An 18,947-nucleotide genomic window follows, 5' to 3' on the forward strand; every position below is an offset into this window, starting at 1 on the left:
AAGCATACGCTACCCCTTTCTTGCTCATACATGCAGCCGTTTCCATGCTCCTCGTCGTACCTTCTCTTACACACCTCGGTACACTCATTCCGCTCACCGACTTGGTCACACACCTGACCACCGAACACCTTGGCACACATTCGTCACTCGCACACCTCACCAACACACCTCTTCGCGCCCCCTCCTCGGTCACCTCCTCTGTGACAATCACAGGTGTGCTCTCACTCGCACACCCAACCACGTGCCTCACTACCAATTCCAGCGTGCATTCCCACTCGCGCTCTACCATTCCAGGTGTGCATCCTTCCATTCCAGGTGTACATCCTCGCTCACCTGTCACAACCAACTCACGCTCCTTGTCACTCTCACTACTCTCACCACCACTCTTGACAACGCACTCACCCTTACTCCCGACAGCGCACTCTTTCCTCATGCACCTGTCCGTTACACACCTTCCTCGCGCACACTCTCCCGTTACACCCTCTGTAACACTCACCACAGGCGTGCATTCTCCTTCACTCTTGACAGCGCACTCTTTCCCCATGCACCTGTCCGTTACACACCTTTCTCGCGCACACTCTCCCGTTACATCCTCTGTAACACTCACCACAGGCGTGCATTCTCCCTTTACACCCTCCGTAACACTCCTCACTACGCGCTTCCATGTGCTCCCTCGCACACGCGCTACGACCGACTCACTCTCGCCAGCACCCTCACTCCTTGGCACACACTTTTTCCTCACACACCCCAGAGTCGGACTTTCTCACACACCTCCTTTTTCGCACACCAGAGCTGTCGCACACTTCACCAACGGCCTCTCACGAACACCCGGGTCCATCTCGACCCCCAAGCTTCTTAAATCACCTGGCGCATCATACGCACGACCATATTGGTCACCACTTACACCGGGTCCTCTTCCTCTTCGCTTCTCCTCCATCACCTGCGAATCCCTCATCCGGTTAATGAGCACATCATCACGATCCGAACACAGACTTTGGACCAATCCTTTTATCTCCTCCTTTATCTCTTTCTTATTCTCTCTCCGTCGCTTCTTAATTTCGCTCACCCCTTCTTCCACTTCTTCTAATTTCTGCTTTCCCTCTTTTATTTCCCGGTACGTCTCCTCAAGTTCGTCCTCTAAGGCTACCTTGACCGTTTCCATGTGCGTCCTCACCTGCCGGTCCTTTGTCTCCATTACCTCTGTCACCTCGTCCAACCTCGTTGTCAGTCCCTCACGTACCATCTGACATTGCCTCTTCGTCGCTATCAAGTCGTCTTTTAGTTCTTTCTGTGTCGCTTTTAACCCTCCTTGTACCGCAGTGTTCCTTTGTACCTGCTCCACTAACTCAGTCTGTCCCACCGTCAGCTGTTCCACCTCCTGCGTCAGGTCCTCTATGCCCCCTTGTAACTTTACCGTCCCCTTTCTCACCTCCTTCTCCATGTGCTCCTTACAGTGCCTCACCTCCTCGCGCACTCCTCCGACCTCCTCACTCACACCTCTTCTGATCTCCTCTCCCATCACTTGCATCTCCTGCCCAGATGCCACCCTCATCTGCTCCATTTCCTCCCTGTGAGCATCCAGTTTAGTTTCTACCCCCATTCTGACCCCCTCTATCTGCTGCCCCATTTGTTTAACTTCCCTTTCCGCTTGGTCCCTCATGTCCCTCAATTTGCCTTCCATACTGTTTTCTAACCCCTCTAACCCCTTTTGCATCCCTTCCATTTGATTCTCCTGGGCAGCCATTCTATTTTCCACCCCCATTAACCCATGTTTCACCCCTTCTATCCCATTGTCTAACCCCTCTAATTTCTTGTCTAATCCCTCACCGGTACCCCTCGCTTCGTCCCTCATCACCCCCATTTCGTCCCTCATTGCCCCCATACTGTTTTTCATTTCTTCATTATTATTGTCCATAAGGGCCTTCATTTGCATAAGAAAAAGGTTCAAATCCACCGGTGGCGCTACTACGGTCGCGGGCGCGGTCGCCGTGGCTATGTGCGAGGCGCCATTTTGCGCGCCCGCAACCTCGTGCGCGACGACGCCATTTTGCGACCCTGCTACCCTCACTGCTTCGCTCTCCTCATGTCCCTCAATTTGGTCCTGGATCGACCCTGCCTCACTCTCCTCTACCGGAACCCAGCCGTCTTGGTCTGCCATAGCGCGACTTTCAAAATTCGGGTTTTTATTTTTTTTTGTAAAACACAATCAAATTTCGCCGTTATAATTTCGAGCGCGTGAAACGCGCTCCGGGACCGATCCCACTTCCCGACACCAATTGTTACGGACACGACTTAGATGTTATGATGGGCCGAGCGGAATGGCCGCCGTGTTCGCACAGTTTACCCGATTATACTCGAACGTTGGCCGAATCGTGCTACGCTAGATCAATGAAGGAAAGGACACAACGGCTGGGTTAAATGACACGACACCAGGGGTACAGTTCTCAAGACCTCCGGAGGAGGATATAATATGGGGTATGCAGAACGTTTAGATTACACGGCACAAGAGGTACAGCACAGAAAGGTGGGCACTTATACACGGTCTTATCTTAGCCCCGACAGACCACAGACAAACGGGACAAGACTGACTCACACAGGGATTGATGGCAAGGAAGGGCAGGTAGTCGATGGCTCAAGGTGCACCTTGGCTCAGGGGCAGAATCGACTCGGTCCGGTCCAGAGATGCGGGAGGTATCTCTCAGCGCTAGGAGGTGGCGTCCTTTCTTCTTCGTAGCTGAGGCGCATCTGACGTCACCTCCGTCTTCCTGCGCATGTCCCGCGGGGAGTGACACGCCCTCGGCTCGTTAGCTCCGCCCCAGATGGAATCGGTCCGCCGCTTCTTATTGGGTGCGGGGGGTTACCGGGCTCCGCCCTTGACGAGGAGCTGACAGTGAGCCCCTGAGTGGTAACCCCGTCGGAGCACATGGTCAATGGCGGCTAACCAAGCCGGAGTGAGGACGCGCACTCCCCGCGCCGCTGTTGTTGTTGTTGGTGTTGTTGTTTCATGAGGAAGAGATGCGGGGAGGTATTGGGAGGTCCTAAACTTACTAATGGTGCCATACAATCACATTCTGGTGCAACGAAGAGTCAGAATTAATGGAAACGAGTCCTTAACTGACATAGACTAAGAATAACTAGCAAGATGTCCTATAGTTGTCTACGTGAGATGCGGTGAACCTGGGTACGACATTTAATGGGGGAAAAAGGGGAAGGTCGGGGCTACAGAGTGTTGTTTACAGACAATGGGACTAGGGAATGGGGGATTGGGGATAGTTGGGGAGTATTGGGGAAATAGGGGAATATTTACAAGCGGATATGGATGGAGGCCAAATCCCATATCCGCAACAATATTAACGGTGGTGGTGCTAGCCACCTCCGCCAGGTTCAAGTAAAAAACATATTTCAACGGAAAAAGGTGGATGTGATCTTACTTCAAGAAACTCACATCACACCAAATGTGGAACATAACTGGCATCAACTTTTTAAGAGCCAATGCTATTTCAGCAATTTATCAGCTTCATCTGCTGGAATCGGCTTCTTGCTGAAGCCAGGCCTCGTGTGTGAGTCATGCCATTTTCAGGAGGTAATAAATGGTCGGCTTAGCTCTCTCAATCTAGTAAGCCATAACTTCCATTACACCATTTTTAATGTGTATGCGCCAAGTGATAGCGTAGAGCGTAAGTCCTTCTTCACCTCAATGATAAATCACTTAAGATCGGTTGATTTTGATCATTGTGTGTGTGTCGGAGGTGATTTCAATTGCACCTTCGACCCATCGGTTGACAGAAACTCTGTCGAACCCCATCCTGAGTCCCATGTACACTTATCCAATTTTTTTAGCACAATGGGCTTCGTTGATGTTTGGCGGTTGCACCACCCAAACACATCCCAGTACACCTGGTGTCGATGCGCCAATAGTCGAGTATCCTTGGCAAGGCTTGACAGATGGTACATCAACGTACCCTTTAAAAATACTGCGGTTTCTTCAAATCTTTTTCCTTCCGTGTTTTCAGACCATCATATGGTAACCCTAAACCTTTCCTTTCCTCAACCCGCAAATAGGAGCGCTTATTGGAAGTTTAATGTTAGACTTCTAGAAGATGGTATGTTTAAAGAAGCCTTTCGTGTTTTCTGGGCAAGTCTAGTAGCAAAGAAATCTTCCTTTTCTTCATCCAGCATATGGTGGGATGACATGAAATCTCAAATTCGGGTTTTTTGTCAATGTTTCCAATCACACAGCACAAACGACAAGCACTTTACAATGGCCCGGTTGGAATTGGATATTCTACAATTGGAGAATAAATTGGCTCATGAAAACAATGACGCCAATTACCGGTTATTGCTTGTAAAGAAAGCTCTTTTAAGGGAGTTAGTTCAAGAGAAAGCAGCCGGTACATTAATTAGACTTAGAATACAGAATGTAAAATTATCAGACACCCCAAACAAGTCTTTCTTTCATTTAGAATCCTTAAGCAAGCCATCACGGCTAATCTCTTCTGTTTTGGACTCGAGAGGCAACGTTGTTGTCAACGAGGATGATGTTAGACTAAACATTATTGAATTCTATACAAAACTTTTTGAGGAGCAGACTGTTTGTAATGATACAATGATGGATTTAACCTCTCACCTCCCCTCCCTAACTGAGGCTCAACGGTTGGAGCTTGACCTACCAATCACCCTCCTTGAGCTAACCTGTGCTCTTGCTGCCATGGATTCAGGGAAAGCTCCGGGTATTGACGGTCTACCTCCCGAATTCTTTCTGACATTTTGGGACCTTTTAGGCCCTGAGTTGCTGAATGTTTTGGACACTTCTATACAGACTGGTATAATGCCGCTGAGTCTAAGAAGAGCCGTAGTGTGCTTGCTCCCGAAAACTGAAGATCCCCGACTTTTGGTGAACTGGCGACCGATCTCCCTGCTGTGCACGGACTACAAGCTTTTTTCAAAAGTACTAGCTAATCGACTAAAAAAGGTTATTGGCGATCTAGTACTGCCAGAACAGAGTTACTGTGTTCCTGGAAGATCCATCCATGATAATATCTATCTATAATTCCAGTAATCTCTGTACGTTTGTACGTTTGTACGTTTGTCTGTCTGTGACCGCTGTTTCTCGACAACCACGGGTCCGATATACTTTTCACTTGCCAGGTATATTGCTGGGGACCCGAGGATGTGCCTTTTCAAGGTTTCATATTAATCGGACAATTACTTACCGAGCTATGTCCAAAAAACGATTCAACCAATCAGAGAGCAGCGAGCTATCGCGTGTGCCGAACGTGGCGGACACACTCTGCCTCGGATGGCACATTTGAGAGCGTATTCATTTATTTCACGTTTGCAAACTATGTTGGCGCTATGTTGGCGTTAAACGATGTTTTAAAACTAATAAAAACGAATTTGCGATTCATTCGCTTTCCTGCGCGTTTGTGTACGCGATGGCGATTTCTTTACCAAACTCCGGAAGCCGTTCGCTTTGGACCGAACCATTTCATGTAAATAGAGGGGGGGGATATAATTTTAGATATACATATAGTACGGGCAATGCCCTAGTTTCTTTAATCAGAGATCTCATTGATGGTAACCGTGTTAAAGAAGACTTTGGAATGATGTCGCTTGATCTTGAAAAGGCATTTGACAGTATCGACCATAAGTTTATGCATCATGTGTTACAGGCATGCGGCCTCGGAGCAAACTTTCGTTCCTACATTTCCTTGCTATACACAGATGTATTTAGTTTAATTAAGATTAATAATGTGCTGGCTCCCCCCATCAAGGTTCGGAGAGGGGTTCGGCAAGGGTGCCCAGTCTCTGGTTTATTGTTTGCTCTTTCTTTAGAGCCTCTTCTCAATCTACTGAGAAAGAAGATTTCTGGAATAGCACTTTCTCCCATGAGTGCACCGCTAACCCTATGTGCTTATGTGGATGACGTCTGCATCTTTGTAAAAGATAAGGATGATATTGATATCCTTGTTGAGTGCCTATCAAAGTTTCACGCTGCCTCCTCTTTAAAAATCAATTGGAACAAGAGCAAGACGTTATGGATACCCTCCCTTTATCGCAACCTTCTTCAGCCTGTACCACAGCCGCCCCCATCCCTCCCCGCAGGGTTGCTGTGGGGAAGTGAGGGAATTAAGTACTTGGGCATATTCCTTGGTTCCCCACAGTATGCTCAGAGAAATTGGGACGGGGTAATTGAGCAAGTGGGAGAAAGATTGAACCGATGGAAAAAGGGTTTTACCTCATTTGTCCTTCAAGGGCCGTGTGCTAGTGATCAACGACTTAGTTGCCACAATGTTGTGGCATAGGTTCATCTGCCTGCAACCGCCGGAGGCCCTACTCAAAGCACTCCAGGGCAAACTGGTGGACTTCTTCTGGGGAGGCTACCACTGGCTACGACCCGATGTGATATGTCGCCCCTCGGCTGAGGGTGGCCACAACCTCGTCGACATCAAAGCCTGCCTAATGGCCTTCCGGCTGCGGTCCATTCAACGTCTCCTCTACATGGAACATCTGCCAGGCCGGCTCCCTGCACGCCTTGTACTGCAGCGAGCGGGTAGGCTCGGGTACGGGTTTGAACTTTTTCAAATGAACCTCCAACATGTCGACATATCGGTTCTCCCTGCTTTTTACTCAAGCCTCTTAAATGCCTGGCAGTCTTTCTGTGAGTCGTCAGGCGGACACATATGTAACGAAAATGCTGGCACACGAGCCTTTGTTCTATAACCCTCTCTTTCCCGACATTCCAAAGAGTCGAGATTTTTGCCAACACTTTATAGCAGCTGGTATCGTGAAGGTGCGGCATCTCCGACATGACTCAGGGTATGGTTGGAAATCCGTAAGTGAAATCGCCGACCTGACAGGGATTTGGTCCCATAGGATGATTGCAAAAATTTTGAGGAAAATGATTCGGGTGGGACGGCAACTTGGCCTAACTTGGACTCGAGGTACAGAAGAAGATCGAAATGAGCCGACAGTGCCTAAATTGATTGTTGAACCCATTCAAAACGATTTGCCCCCTGTTAGCGATGGGTCAAAGCTTTTCCAGACAATGGACAGCAAGGGCATCTACAAGATGTGCCTCAAGCTGTTAAATGGGAACCCTTCGTTAAATGGAGTTACCCGATGGAAAGGATTGTTACCCGGAGGACCCCCCTCCGAACCTATCTGGGAAGCCATGTATAGTGAGCCCACATCCAAAAGAACAGGTGATCTCCAGTGGCGTTTGGCCCACTGGATTGTTCCCTCCAACACGTTTATTAGACATTTTTCTCCTGTATCTGTTTGTTGTCCCTTCTGTACAGTCAATGAGGACTTGTTTCATGCATTCATAGACTGTATCCGATTATTTCCTTTGTTTCATTGGTTGAATTACATTGCACACGAAATGCATGTTACTTTTTCTTTGAGGAATTTCGTCTTTGGTTTTGCTCCTAAACAGAATCCTGCGTCTAAACTGTTTAGTTTCCTAATAGCAACTGCGAAACTTGCTGTTTATTTGACAAGAAAAGACAAACTATCTGGCAAACCGATAGAGCACTGCAATATCATGTTGTGTTTGAATGCATTAGTCTCAGCAAGATTGAAACTGGAATTTACCCTTTCCAACGAGGCCGGAAATTTTCAAAACTTTGTTGATACTTGGTGTGTTGGTGGGTTTTGTGAGGTTAAAGAAAACGAATTTAGAATACTGTTGTGAGATACTGATTGTTTCTTATTTGATGATCATTGGGTGCTTCTTCTTTTTCTTTTTCTTTTTATTGGCATTATTGATTTCATTGCAAAACGTGTATATTGTTACTTTTATATTTTTGTAATAAAAGGACTAAAAAGTCAAAGTCTCTCTCTCTGTCTCTGTCTCTGTCTCTCTCTCTCTCTGTCTCTCTCTCTCTGTCTCTCTCTCTCTGTGTCTCTGTCCCTCTCTCTCTCTCTCTCTCTCTCTCTCTCTCTCTCTCTCTCTGTCTCTCTCTCTCTGTCTCTCCCTCTCTGTCTCTGTCTCTCTCTCTGTCTCTCCCTCTCTGTCTCTGTCTCTCTCTCTCTCTCTCTCTCTCTCTCTCTCTCTCTCTCTCTCTCTCTCTCTCTCTCTCTCTCTCTCCTCTCTCTATCTGTCTCTCTCTCTGTCTCTCTCTCTCTGTCTCTCTGTCTCTGTCTCTCTCTCTCATTATTCTTTGTTAAATATCACTTTAAGGCTCTCAAGTTTGTTACAACTCTCAAGTTGATGCTCATGCACAACCATCATGTGATTGGTCACAGCATGGAGTTTTTTTTACCTTCGCAGGAGGAGAGGGCATTGCATTTGGGTTTGTCTGTCTGTCTGTCTTTGTTTGTCTGTCTGTTTGTCTGCACAGAACAAATATGATTTTCTCGGCAACCGTTGGTTCGATTGACAGGAAATTTCCACCATAGGTGCAACTCCACCTGTATAATTTGTATACACCTGTATAAACAGGGAACCATATTGTCATGAGGCCCGCAAGGCTAACTCTCGCTCTAGTGGGGGAAAATGGCCTTAAAACGATCATTCATTCATAATAATGTTTCTGTAAATACAGTGAATGAAGAACTGATGTTCCATGTTCCTTTGTGAATGTTCGTGTTGATCTGTGTCGATGGACAGGTAGAACAAATACTTTAGATGTTGTTTTATCTGTAAACAGTTGGATTCTTGGTTTTTTGTTGTTGATTCTCTTTTGTTGCAACAAATGTGCCTTTTTGTTTTTTTACCACCCACCCCAAATTCTCTCACTTCTTCAATTTTTGTTGATTTGTAATCCCTCCTCTCCCACCCTTCCCGATGCAGACATGACCACGCGACCCATCTGCAGGCACTTCATGGCGAAAGGCGGCTGTCGCTACGAGAGCAGCTGCGCGTTCTATCATCCGGGCGTGAACGGGCCTCCACTGCCGTGACCCAACCCCCCCTGGGGTCAGCGACCAAGCCACGACGACCCTCAGCACTCCGGGGGTGAAGAAGAATGGAGGATTTAAAGGCCGCCGCCATACTGTGATCTTTTCGCTGTAGCACGTGGTTTCTGCAACTCTGCAATCGAAGACCTTAAAGAACGTTTGAACTGGTTCTGGTCAGCTTTTCCGCAGCTCTCGCCCGAAGTTAACCTTCGTTCTTGAAACGTGTGTAGTTCGATACGCATCGTCGGTGATGGCGACGCGCGGAAGAAGTTGCCTTTAAAAGCATTTCAGTCCACTGGGCCGCCGTGCCGTGTGTAATAATCCTAGGCCTTCTGCACATGTGCCTGTGGACTATGGGAGCGAGAGGAAGCCGGTCGGGGGCCCCCTGTCCCTGAGGACACACGACGCTGTCTTGCAGCGTGTTTGATTCACTGATGTAAATGAAACTGCCAGCATCTGTAGTTTATTTGTAACTGGGGGATGTACAGTTTTATGTATTTTATTGTATTATATAATTAATATAATATAAGGCTACCATGAGGTGGAGTCGTCTTTTGATAATAAAGCGTTTTGTACAAAGCTGTGTGGTGCCTTTGAAGCCGTGTTGGCTTTTGTGCACGGTGAACCGTCCCAGTTTGAAGTGGAAGGTTTTGATTTCATCCTGGGAGGCGTGCACCTGCTGGACAATGCACCTGTCGTGTTTTCTTTCATGGCCGAGCGGCTGTTGAAACTGTCCGCCGCACACCTCGCTCGTCCCCAATTTCTGCACATATTCCTCCCCGCCATCTTTGTTTTTTGGTAGCGTCGGGCAGTTGCATAGCGATTTTTTTTCCCGCCAATTTTGACATTTATGGAGTCCGTACCCCCAGCGCTTTTTCTGGCTCCAGGAGACACGTGATGGTACTGGTGCTGATTGTGATGTGCACATGATGATGTAATGCGACGGACTGCTGTCTGAAATTGCTCATGACACGACCATTGATAACTATGTGGATGTGGGTCATGTCATGTGGGATGCTTTGGGCGTCTGCTATTGGGGGAGGAAGAGGAAGCCGCATTGTCATGCTTTATGCCATTAACAGGTTCCAAAAGGTGACTCCTGCTCACGACACGCTTTGTATAAAAGGTTTCCTGCGATATGTACATTTAGCAATGGGGGATTGTTTTCCCCGTCAATGAAAGCTCGTGGCTGCTGTCACCTGAAGGTCCGTTTGTGACGTCACTGGACCGCGTTACGTTCTGTGTACAATAGTTACGTTTTGAAATGCAAAATAAATGCATTTTAATAACTGTTTGTGGCGATTTTGTTTTAACATCCTCCCCTCCTCTCGTCCCATTTGCAGATTCAGGTGTGTGAATTATATTATTAACTCGACTGTGATCTCGAACGTTCGGAGGGTTCTGTTGCTCACAGGTTGTGTCTTGTTCGTTGTGTTTTATTATTTTCTCTTTTGCCGCTGGTGTGGTTCGGAGATTGCTTTGTGCGGTGTGTGCGACGAGTCCGGTTAACGTGCAGTTTCTTTGGATGCCCGGGAAGGGACGTTTGGGCTTTCTACATTCTGCACTCTGTTCGTGTTATGGTTTTATATATATATATATATATCACTATGGTGTGCAAGCTTTGTTACCATCGTGACCTCCTCTCCTGACAAATCCTTATCCCCTCGTTTAATTTCCCACTTCCGTGTTGTCTTCCTTTTCGAATCGCTGAATTATTTGCAGGATGTGAAAATGATTTTATTACCTCGATCCGTTTTTGCGGTTTGCTTTGTGGTGTTTTCACCGTAAATTAAACGAAAACAGTGAAGTTTGAGTTCAGTCATAAACAAAATGGAATACACCGGAAAATTAAGGAAGGAGTGAAGTTAATAAGTGAAGGAAACGGGAAGATTATTAAAATGTTATCATCTGTTCCGTTTAATGGATATTTCCAAGAGGTGAACAGTCTTATACACGGTACAGCACTTGTGGTTGTAATAAACGTCGACACCGTCTATTTATAATGTTGGGAGACTTTTAAACAACAACAATCGGAAGTCGTGCGAGGTCGCGGAATTTCGGGCCGTTTCCAATATGGTGAGTAGGTTTTGTTTAATTTTCTTTTAAAATTCCTTTACAGATTTCATTTTTTCATATTGTTTGAACCCTCTGTAAGACCATTGCAGCTTTGGTCCCGCCACCTTTGCCGTGCAATCTATTTATTTGTGTTTTACGCTTTTGCTCGTTCGTGATAAAGCGTACAGTGCGTACTGTACCCAGGCTCAGATACACGTTGAAAACCAATGTTCATATAGAGTTGTGGAATAATGTTTCTTATTTCTCTTATTCGGTGTCTGGTCACGCATGAGTGATTTACCTTGTAAGTTGAACAAGATATTAATTAAATGTTCATTTCTTGTCCTTGTACATCATTAACGTTTTGGTCTGCTTTTGTTTAGCTTTTCTATTCGTTCTTCAAGTCGCTGGTGGGTAAAGATGTGGTTGTGGAACTCAAGAACGACCTCAGGATTGGGATTGTTGTTCTGTCTTTTTTTCACCCTCCTCCATATACCCGTCCTACCCATCACCCCTCCCCCTTCCCTACCATCTCCCACCTCCTCCCTCCCCCATCGCCCCCATCTCCCACCTCCTCTCTCCCCCGTCTCCCACCTCCCTCCCTTCCCCGTCTCCCACCCCCTCCTTCCCCGTCTCCCACCCCCCTCCTTCCCCGTCTCCCCACCCCCTCCTTCCCCGTCTCCCACCCCCTCCTTCCCCGTCTCCCACCCCCCTCCTTCCCCGTCTCCCACCCCCTCCCTTCCCCGTCTCCCACCCCCTCCTTCCCCGTCTCCCACCCCCTCCTTCCCCGTCTCCCCACCCCCCCTCCTTCCCCGTCTCCCACCCCCTGCCTTCCCCGTCTCCCACCCCCTCCTTCCCCGTCTCCCACCCCCTCCTTCCCCGTTCTCCACCCCCCTCCTTCCCCGTCTCGCACCCCTCCCTCCGAATCTCCCTCCCCATCCCCCACCCCAACTCCTCCCTCCCCATCCCCCACCCCTTCCCATCCCCCACCCCTCTTCCCCCCCCCCCCTGCCTCCCTCCCCACCGCCACTCCTGCCTCCTTCCCCATCCCCACCCCTCCCCCCATCCCCTTCATACCCTTGCACAGTCCTAACTCTTCTTTCTCACTCTACTCTACTTCCTGCCCCTTAGTCCTTCAGTTCTCTGTCTCCATGCTCCATTCATTACCTCTGCCACCGAAGGTGGACCTGAGGTTGTTTCCAGCCCTGTCTGTCTGTTTGCATGAAATTTCAAAAAGTTATGGACGGCTAATGACAAAATTTAGTGGATGAGTTGGTTAGGTGAGTGACGAGAACAAGCTAATTACCTCGGCAACCAAAGGTGGATCGAGGTTATCTCAAAATGTTGTAGATGGATTCGGACGAAATTTGTCAGAGATGTAGCGGATGTGACGAGGTCGAAATAATTACATTTCGGTGAAGATCCGGATTCGGGTCCGGCTACTATAATTTTTATAGTGAATCTTCACCATTGGGAGATCGGGCCAAAAACGATACATAGCGGGATATCTCAAAAAGTTAAGGACGAATTTGGACGAAACTTGTTGGAGAGGTTGTGTGTGACGAGGAAGCATCGATTCAATTTTGATGAAGATCCGGATCCGGATCCTTCTCCCTCCCCCTTCCCCCCTCCCCCCTCCCCCCCTCCCCCCCTCCCCCCTCCCCCTTCCCCCCTCCCCCCTCCCCCACTTCCCCCCCTCCCCTCCCCCCCTATATATAAAGCGAAGCTCAACCGAGCGTCACTTTATATATCAGCGCGTATCCTGGTTCAATGCGCATCTTTCTTCACTCGCGTATCTCTCAAAGTCCTCTTAGGCTCACCGCGCTGCTGGAACTCAACTCTCAACCGCTGGTGCTCAGTCCTCTTCATCAGTGAGTCAGTCCGTCCTTCTCCCGCGAGTCCTCTTGCAGGCTTTGCGCAACGCTTATATAGATACGCCCCCGAACCTTCTCGAACCCCCTCGAACCTTCCAACCACGCCCTGTGACGCAGTGCTGCCGCCACACTCTCTGAGCCCTGGTTGGTGGCTCGTGCTTACCGTCAGCTCCTCTGCCGCCCTCATTCGGCCCCGCCCCGAGCCTCCTCTCCTAGGCCTGCCTCGTGTTAATTCGCCCAAAATGAACCAAAGGCAGCGCAAATGAACCAAAGGCAGCGCAATGGGGCATGAGGCTAGGGAGGCTGGATAGGCAGTAGAAGTAGGACCTATTCTCCTTACTCTACTCAACGCAGAAACTAACATAGGAAAAGGACTAAGCTCACAAATACTAAGAGATAACTATACTATCGCGAGGCTACATGTTGCTTGTGTGACTAACGATGAGGGGGAAATTTTAACCTTTATTATACTGACTGTACAAAACTCAAAACCGCAACAATATATATAGCACGGTCTCAAAAAGGTATATATAGCACGATGTCGCAATGTACAATGTGCGCTCAGTGGGTTCATCAAAAATGTAGTGGTCTGAGAGGGTCATTAACCAGTGTGGCAGCTACATTCAAATGTAATGTGTGCACAGAGGGAGCTGCAGATGGAGGAAATGTTGAGTTGGATCTTGGAGACGGCGTGAAGCTGGAAGGTGTGAAAACATTTTGCTACCTCGGGAAGACATGCTGAATGGAGAAGGTGGATCAGACTCGGCAACGGTTGCTAGAGTGAGATGTGCATGGAAGAAGTTTCGGGAACTGAGTGGCGTGCTGATGAGGAGGGGAGTGTCGTTGAAGCTGAAGGGAAAGGTGTATGCTGCATGTGTGAGAAGTGTTATGATTTATGGGAGCGAGACATGGGTAATGAACGTAGAGCAGCAACGAAGGCTGGAAAGGGTGGAAATGCGAATGGTTCGGTGGATGTGCGGAGTATCGTTGAGAGAGAGGAAGACGAATGATGAATTGCGAAAGATGATGGGAATAGAGCCTGTGATTGATGCTGTGAAAAGGAACAGGTTGAGATGGTTTGGTCATGTGTTGAGGAAGGATGAAAGTGACTGGTTGAGAAGAGTGATGGAAATGAATGTAGAAGGAAGTCGAGGACGGGGAAGACCGAGAAAGACTTGGCTAAAGATGGTGGAAGAAGAAATGCGGGCAAGGGGGTTAACAAGGAGAGATGCAGAAAATAGGGCAAAATGGAGAAGATTATCATGGGGACCGCAAGGCTAACCCCCGCTCTAGCAGGGAAAATGGCCTTAAAATGCATGTTGTTGTTGTTGTTGTTGTCTCAAAAAGGTGTGTACGGATTAGGGCAAAACTTTGTGGACAGACAGGTTGGGTGTGTGACAAGGACTAATTGATTCGATTTTGATGAAGATCCAGATACAATAAATTTTTGCAGTGATTCTTCACCATTGAGTGATGAGGCCAATAACGAGATATATGGTATATCTCAAAACGTTGTGGACGATTTGTGACAAAACTTGGTGGATGAGCTGGTTTGGCGACAAGAACATGCCGATTTGATTTTGTTTAAGTTCCGGATATAAAATCCGGCTTATCCGTGGGATCCAAAACGTAAACCTTTCAAAACAACGCTTGTTGATAATGTGCAAAATGAAACCATTAAATGCAAGTATTTTCTCTTGTTTTTGTTTTCCAGCATTTGTGGGACGCTGCACTCCGTTGACCAGGTGTGTTCGTTTTGCTACACCATGTATGTTTTGCTTTTATCCTTCCGCATGTGAGACTAAGCCACCCGGTGCATGCATTCGCACACACCATTACCGTACACACCTGTGGGTGTTCGACTTGACATACACACCGATTCATGAGCATATTCAGCACACTTTTGATCTGGACTACTATCACTACCACTGCTACTATGGTCACAGCCTGGTTAATCCGTCCGAGGCTTTGATGTCACAACTGCGCGCACACACACACACACACACACACACACACACACACACACACACACACACCTCTCAAAACTTGGGGTTTGATCCAAATATCCCTTTCTGTGCGACCATACGTTCGTGTTGTGTGCTTACCTGTAACAGTCATCCAACCAGTAGGTTAAATCAAAGAGTTCAGGTACACAGGTGTACTTCCCAAAGCAGTTATACCTGTGAGGTGTTGGAAACCTGCCATCGGAGGAAGTTGACTGGTTGTGCAATGGAGGGAATGAACAGGACCTCTAACGAGGTGTGATGACCAGGAGAAGCTGACGTTACGGGTGCTATAACCGTTCGTCAGAGAAAGAGGATTAATGCTCCAACGAAGGGTTAATGCCCAAAACGTCACCTTGTCCTTGCTTCCCGTGGTGTTTAGCATTCCTCGATCAATATCCTGTTGATTCCATCCATTGGTCTACCTTTCCGCCAATGTATATCGACACTTGGTCTTCACCAGCAAGAACACGGGGAAGGAAGGGGGAGTAATGAGATATTGAAATCTTGTTTTTGTTTTGTTGCCTTCCTAATGTAAATTACACGCAACTTCCCCAGTATTTTTGTGACAGTGCAATGACATGCATGTTTCTTGTTATGTGCAGTATTTGAACATCAAGCTGACTGATATCAGCGTCACAGACCCGGAGAAGTATCCACACATGGTACGAGGGCTTATTCGTTGCCTCCGCCGCCGAAGGCGGACTTTATGGTCTTGTTACAGAAGGTGGACTGAGAATTGTTATTTCCACCTGTCTCTTTTTAGAGAACATTACCAATTTAACCTCCCGTGTGGATTTGTCATGGATCCAAGGTGGCATCACGTGGGTCCGGCCCGGAGACCCCACATGATTTTTGTTGTGCTATAACTTTTTATAGAAATGTTTATTTACTTGATCTTCCAGAATATATTTTTTTCGTTCACGATTGAGAAAGAAATAGATTTTTTTTTTTTTATATCCCGACTTTGCATGTGCCAGGTCTGAGTCCTGATGTATATTTACCTCCACCACCAAAGGTGGGTAGAGGTTATGTTGTTTTCATCTCTGTCTGTTTGTGAAGAAAAGCCTGGTGTTGGGCTAGCGGCTAGGGTGCCAGCTTAGGATCCTAGGATCCTGGGTTCGAATCCCGGTCGATCGCTGAATTAACACCAGGGGGGTTGACTCAGCCTGTCATCCTTCCGAGGTCGGCAAATTGAGTACCAGTTCACTGGTAATTCCCTGTTTGTCGCAAAAGGCGACAAAAAGGGTTGGCGGCAGGAAGGGCATCCGGCCGTAAAACATTGCTTCAAAAAGGGGACCAACAAAAACAACAACAACCACGGTGCCCGAAAAAGGCCAACCCCCGCTTTGTGGGGAAAAATGGCCTCAAGGTGTTTTTTTTTTTGTCTTCTGTTTGTGAAGAAGATATCTCAAAAAGTTGTGGACAGATTCGGACGAAATTTGGCAGAGCAGGTTGGCATGGATTACAAGGATGAAAGTAGGTAGCGTATGATTAGATTTTGGATGAAATGATTAGATTTTGGTGAAGCTCCGGATTCGGATCCGCCGAGTATAATTTTATAAGTGATTCTTCACCATTGGGAGATAGGGCCAAAAACGAAACAGAGCAGGATATCTCAAAAAGTTATGGATGGATTTGGACGAAACTTGGTGGACCGGTTGTGTGTGTGACGAGGAAGAATCGATTCGATTTTGGTGAAGATTCGGATCTGGATCCAGCTAGTAGAATTTTGTAAAGTGATTCTTCACCATTGGGAGATATGGCCAAAAACGATACATCGCAGGATATCTCAAAAAGTTGTGGACGGATGATTTCCATTAAATGTGATTCTGTATTGTGATTTTTCTGGTTTACCCTGGGATACAAAACGTAAACTGTGCACTTGTCGGATGTATATCTCTACTCAGTGCCATTCTAGTTTCAATTGAATTATATGCTCGAACACTGTAGAACACGAATCGCCCTCTTGGCATTTTCAAAAACCTGTTTGGCCATACTTGGCCAGAATATTCACGCCGTCTCACGCCGTGAGAGCGGAGTAACTGACATTGACAAATATGTCGGCACCCACCGCTGTTTTACTGCAAAATGCAAAGCAAGAGGTTAAAAGAAACCGCTCCCATGTCCTTTTGCTCAATACTGGGTGGCGTACAGTGTTGTATGAACTCCAGATTTTTATTTTGCATTTGTGGTGTCCGGCTTTATTTAGTCTTTGCTTGTTTCATAAAGTATTTTCCTTTCTCCCTTCATGATGAACGAGTATGGTTGGATTGTGGCTGATGTCCAGGACTAGTGTTTGAATCCCATGGAAAATTGTCCCCTCGACTTAACCCGAGGATGCATGGCCTGAAAGCATTGTATGGGCATCCGGGTCCATTGGACCCGGGTCATGCACCCTTAAATGAATCCTGCCAACGCGTACACCACTATTTCATTTTGGCTCATAGGAGGGATTTCCTCCAGGTTTTGAGTGCCTTTTGGAGACTTTAGTTTTGTTTGACTTCCCTATTGCACTAGTTCGAGTTGATTCATTGTGTTATTGCTGGGTCTTCGATGCATCCATCCTGTGGCATCTTCGGATTGATCCATCGAAATGTCCAAAAAGGATGGCACAAGGACAATGGAGAGATCCTTAAACTTGCGAGAGGTATATTTTAGGGCTGAGGTGTACATTACAGATCAGTGATTGTTGAAGGTCACTCAGGTGATCAGAGCATTTGATTTGAGCCACATCAATCGATGAGGCTTCTTTGTTTGTCCGTTGTAGGCCACTCTTCTCGAAAAAAGTAAAATTGTAATCAAGTCAGTCTCTTGGTGTCACGAGGATATGCTAAACTCTCTTGACGTGTGGTGTGCCGTGCAGTTGTCCGTCAAGAACTGCTTCATTCGCGGTTCGGTCGTGCGCTACGTGCAGCTACCTGCCGATGAGGTCGATACCCAACTGCTGCAGGACGCTGCACGCAAGGAGGCGACGCAGCAAAAACCCTGATCCTCATATTGATTGTGGAGATCCTTCAGTGTTTGCCACATGTTGGTGGTTTGTTTTCATGATTTTTCATTTTTGCTCCACGAATATGAACGTACCCTCCTTAGGAAAAACAACAACAATGGTTTAACTTGTGTTGCTTAACTTGGGACAACTTCGACATCCATGTGGAACAGCTGTCCGTCTGTTTCGTATGGGCTAGCAATGGCGTCTGAGAATGTAATGTTTAAAATTTTGCTGCCAGTCGCTCTTTGTGAATGTGACATTTTGGGATGGGAACGAGGAGGTAAATCCCAGTCTTTAAAAGAGAAATATGCTGTTTGGATGCAATTTTGAGAATCTTTCTACCAGAATTGCTGGTTGTGGTTGTTGTTTTTTTGGGTTTTTTTGGTACTGCTCTGATGAACCTTGAAAATCTGATTTGTGGAACCACCTGTTTATTTGGTTTTGTAATACAGGTGAGGTGGTGAAGATTTTTCTTTTTGCACAATCGTGTGCGTATGTATATATTTCTCAAATTAAACACATTCTGACATATTAAGCAATTTGTCACTTTTGGCACAATTGGTGATCATTTTACAGGATTTTTTTGTTTTTACAGCACAAATTCACGCTGTTGAGGCCAAAGCTTTCAGAATCATTGGAATCTCCTGCGATGTAGTCAACACCGAGGGCCTTTCACTCACTCACCGCAGGCAGGTTGGTGGTCTTTCTGTCTTCTACCGACTCCTCTCCGGCCTTGCTCCCCCAGCTCTCTCTGTGCTCTGTCCCCCCAATATTCCTTCAGGTCGCACAAGATCTGCCTGCAACCCTCTTATGGTTAAACTGCCAAAATCTAGGCTCTCTGCTCACCTTCACTCTTTCATTCCCCTTTTCTCCCGCCTCTGGAACAAACTCCCTCACTCCCTTCAATCCCACTCCTCCCTCCAGGTCTTTAAAACAGCTGTTCACCACCATCTCTTATCTTCCCCCATCGAAAACCTTGATCTTTTCTACCCCCGGTAATTCACCCCAGAGTCCTTGCAGTGTTCATATGTTTTATTCCTCTCCCACCTCCCCCCCCCCCCCCCAAGTCCTCCCGATGTCCCTGCTCTCAAATGTTGTGTTTGTGTCCTTCCCCCT

At 47.2% G+C, this 18,947-nt stretch overlaps 2 protein-coding genes across 8 annotated transcripts in view; both read left to right on the forward strand.

The window, feature by feature from the left end:
• Positions 1-10,193, forward strand: part of LOC137438791 (serine/threonine-protein phosphatase 1 regulatory subunit 10-like) — a 35,605-nt gene extending 25,412 nt beyond the window's left edge. For all 6 annotated transcript variants that reach the window (XM_068134153.2, XM_068134156.2, XM_078767261.1 and 3 more), the window contains one exon: positions 8,798-10,193. In XM_068134153.2, the coding sequence (XP_067990254.2) occupies positions 8,798-8,907 (110 nt within the window). In that variant the 3' untranslated portion in view covers positions 8,908-10,193. The remainder of the gene's footprint in view (positions 1-8,797) is intronic.
• Positions 10,194-10,940: 747 nt separating this feature from the next.
• LSM2 (LSM2 homolog, U6 small nuclear RNA and mRNA degradation associated) lies at positions 10,941-18,366 on the forward strand. Of its 2 annotated transcripts, XM_078767263.1 has the most exons (5): positions 10,941-10,980; positions 11,343-11,407; positions 14,545-14,578; positions 15,442-15,501; positions 17,703-18,366. In XM_078767263.1, the coding sequence occupies exons 1-5, from the start codon at positions 10,978-10,980 to the stop codon at positions 17,826-17,828; spliced, it is 288 nt and encodes a 95-aa protein (XP_078623389.1). In that variant the 5' UTR covers positions 10,941-10,977; the 3' UTR covers positions 17,829-18,366. The 2 variants fall into 2 exon arrangements, with proteins under 2 accessions (XP_078623389.1, XP_067990261.1); XM_068134160.2 differs by lacking the exons at positions 10,941-10,980; positions 11,343-11,407 and adding an exon at positions 13,478-13,613 and having other exon boundaries at positions 14,548-14,578.
• The last annotated feature ends 581 nt before the right edge of the window (positions 18,367-18,947 follow it).

The sequence above is a fragment of the Myxine glutinosa genome, chromosome 13 (genome assembly GCF_964187855.1).
Source record: "Myxine glutinosa chromosome 13, kmMyxGlut1.1, whole genome shotgun sequence".
NCBI lineage: Eukaryota > Metazoa > Chordata > Myxini > Myxiniformes > Myxinidae > Myxine > Myxine glutinosa.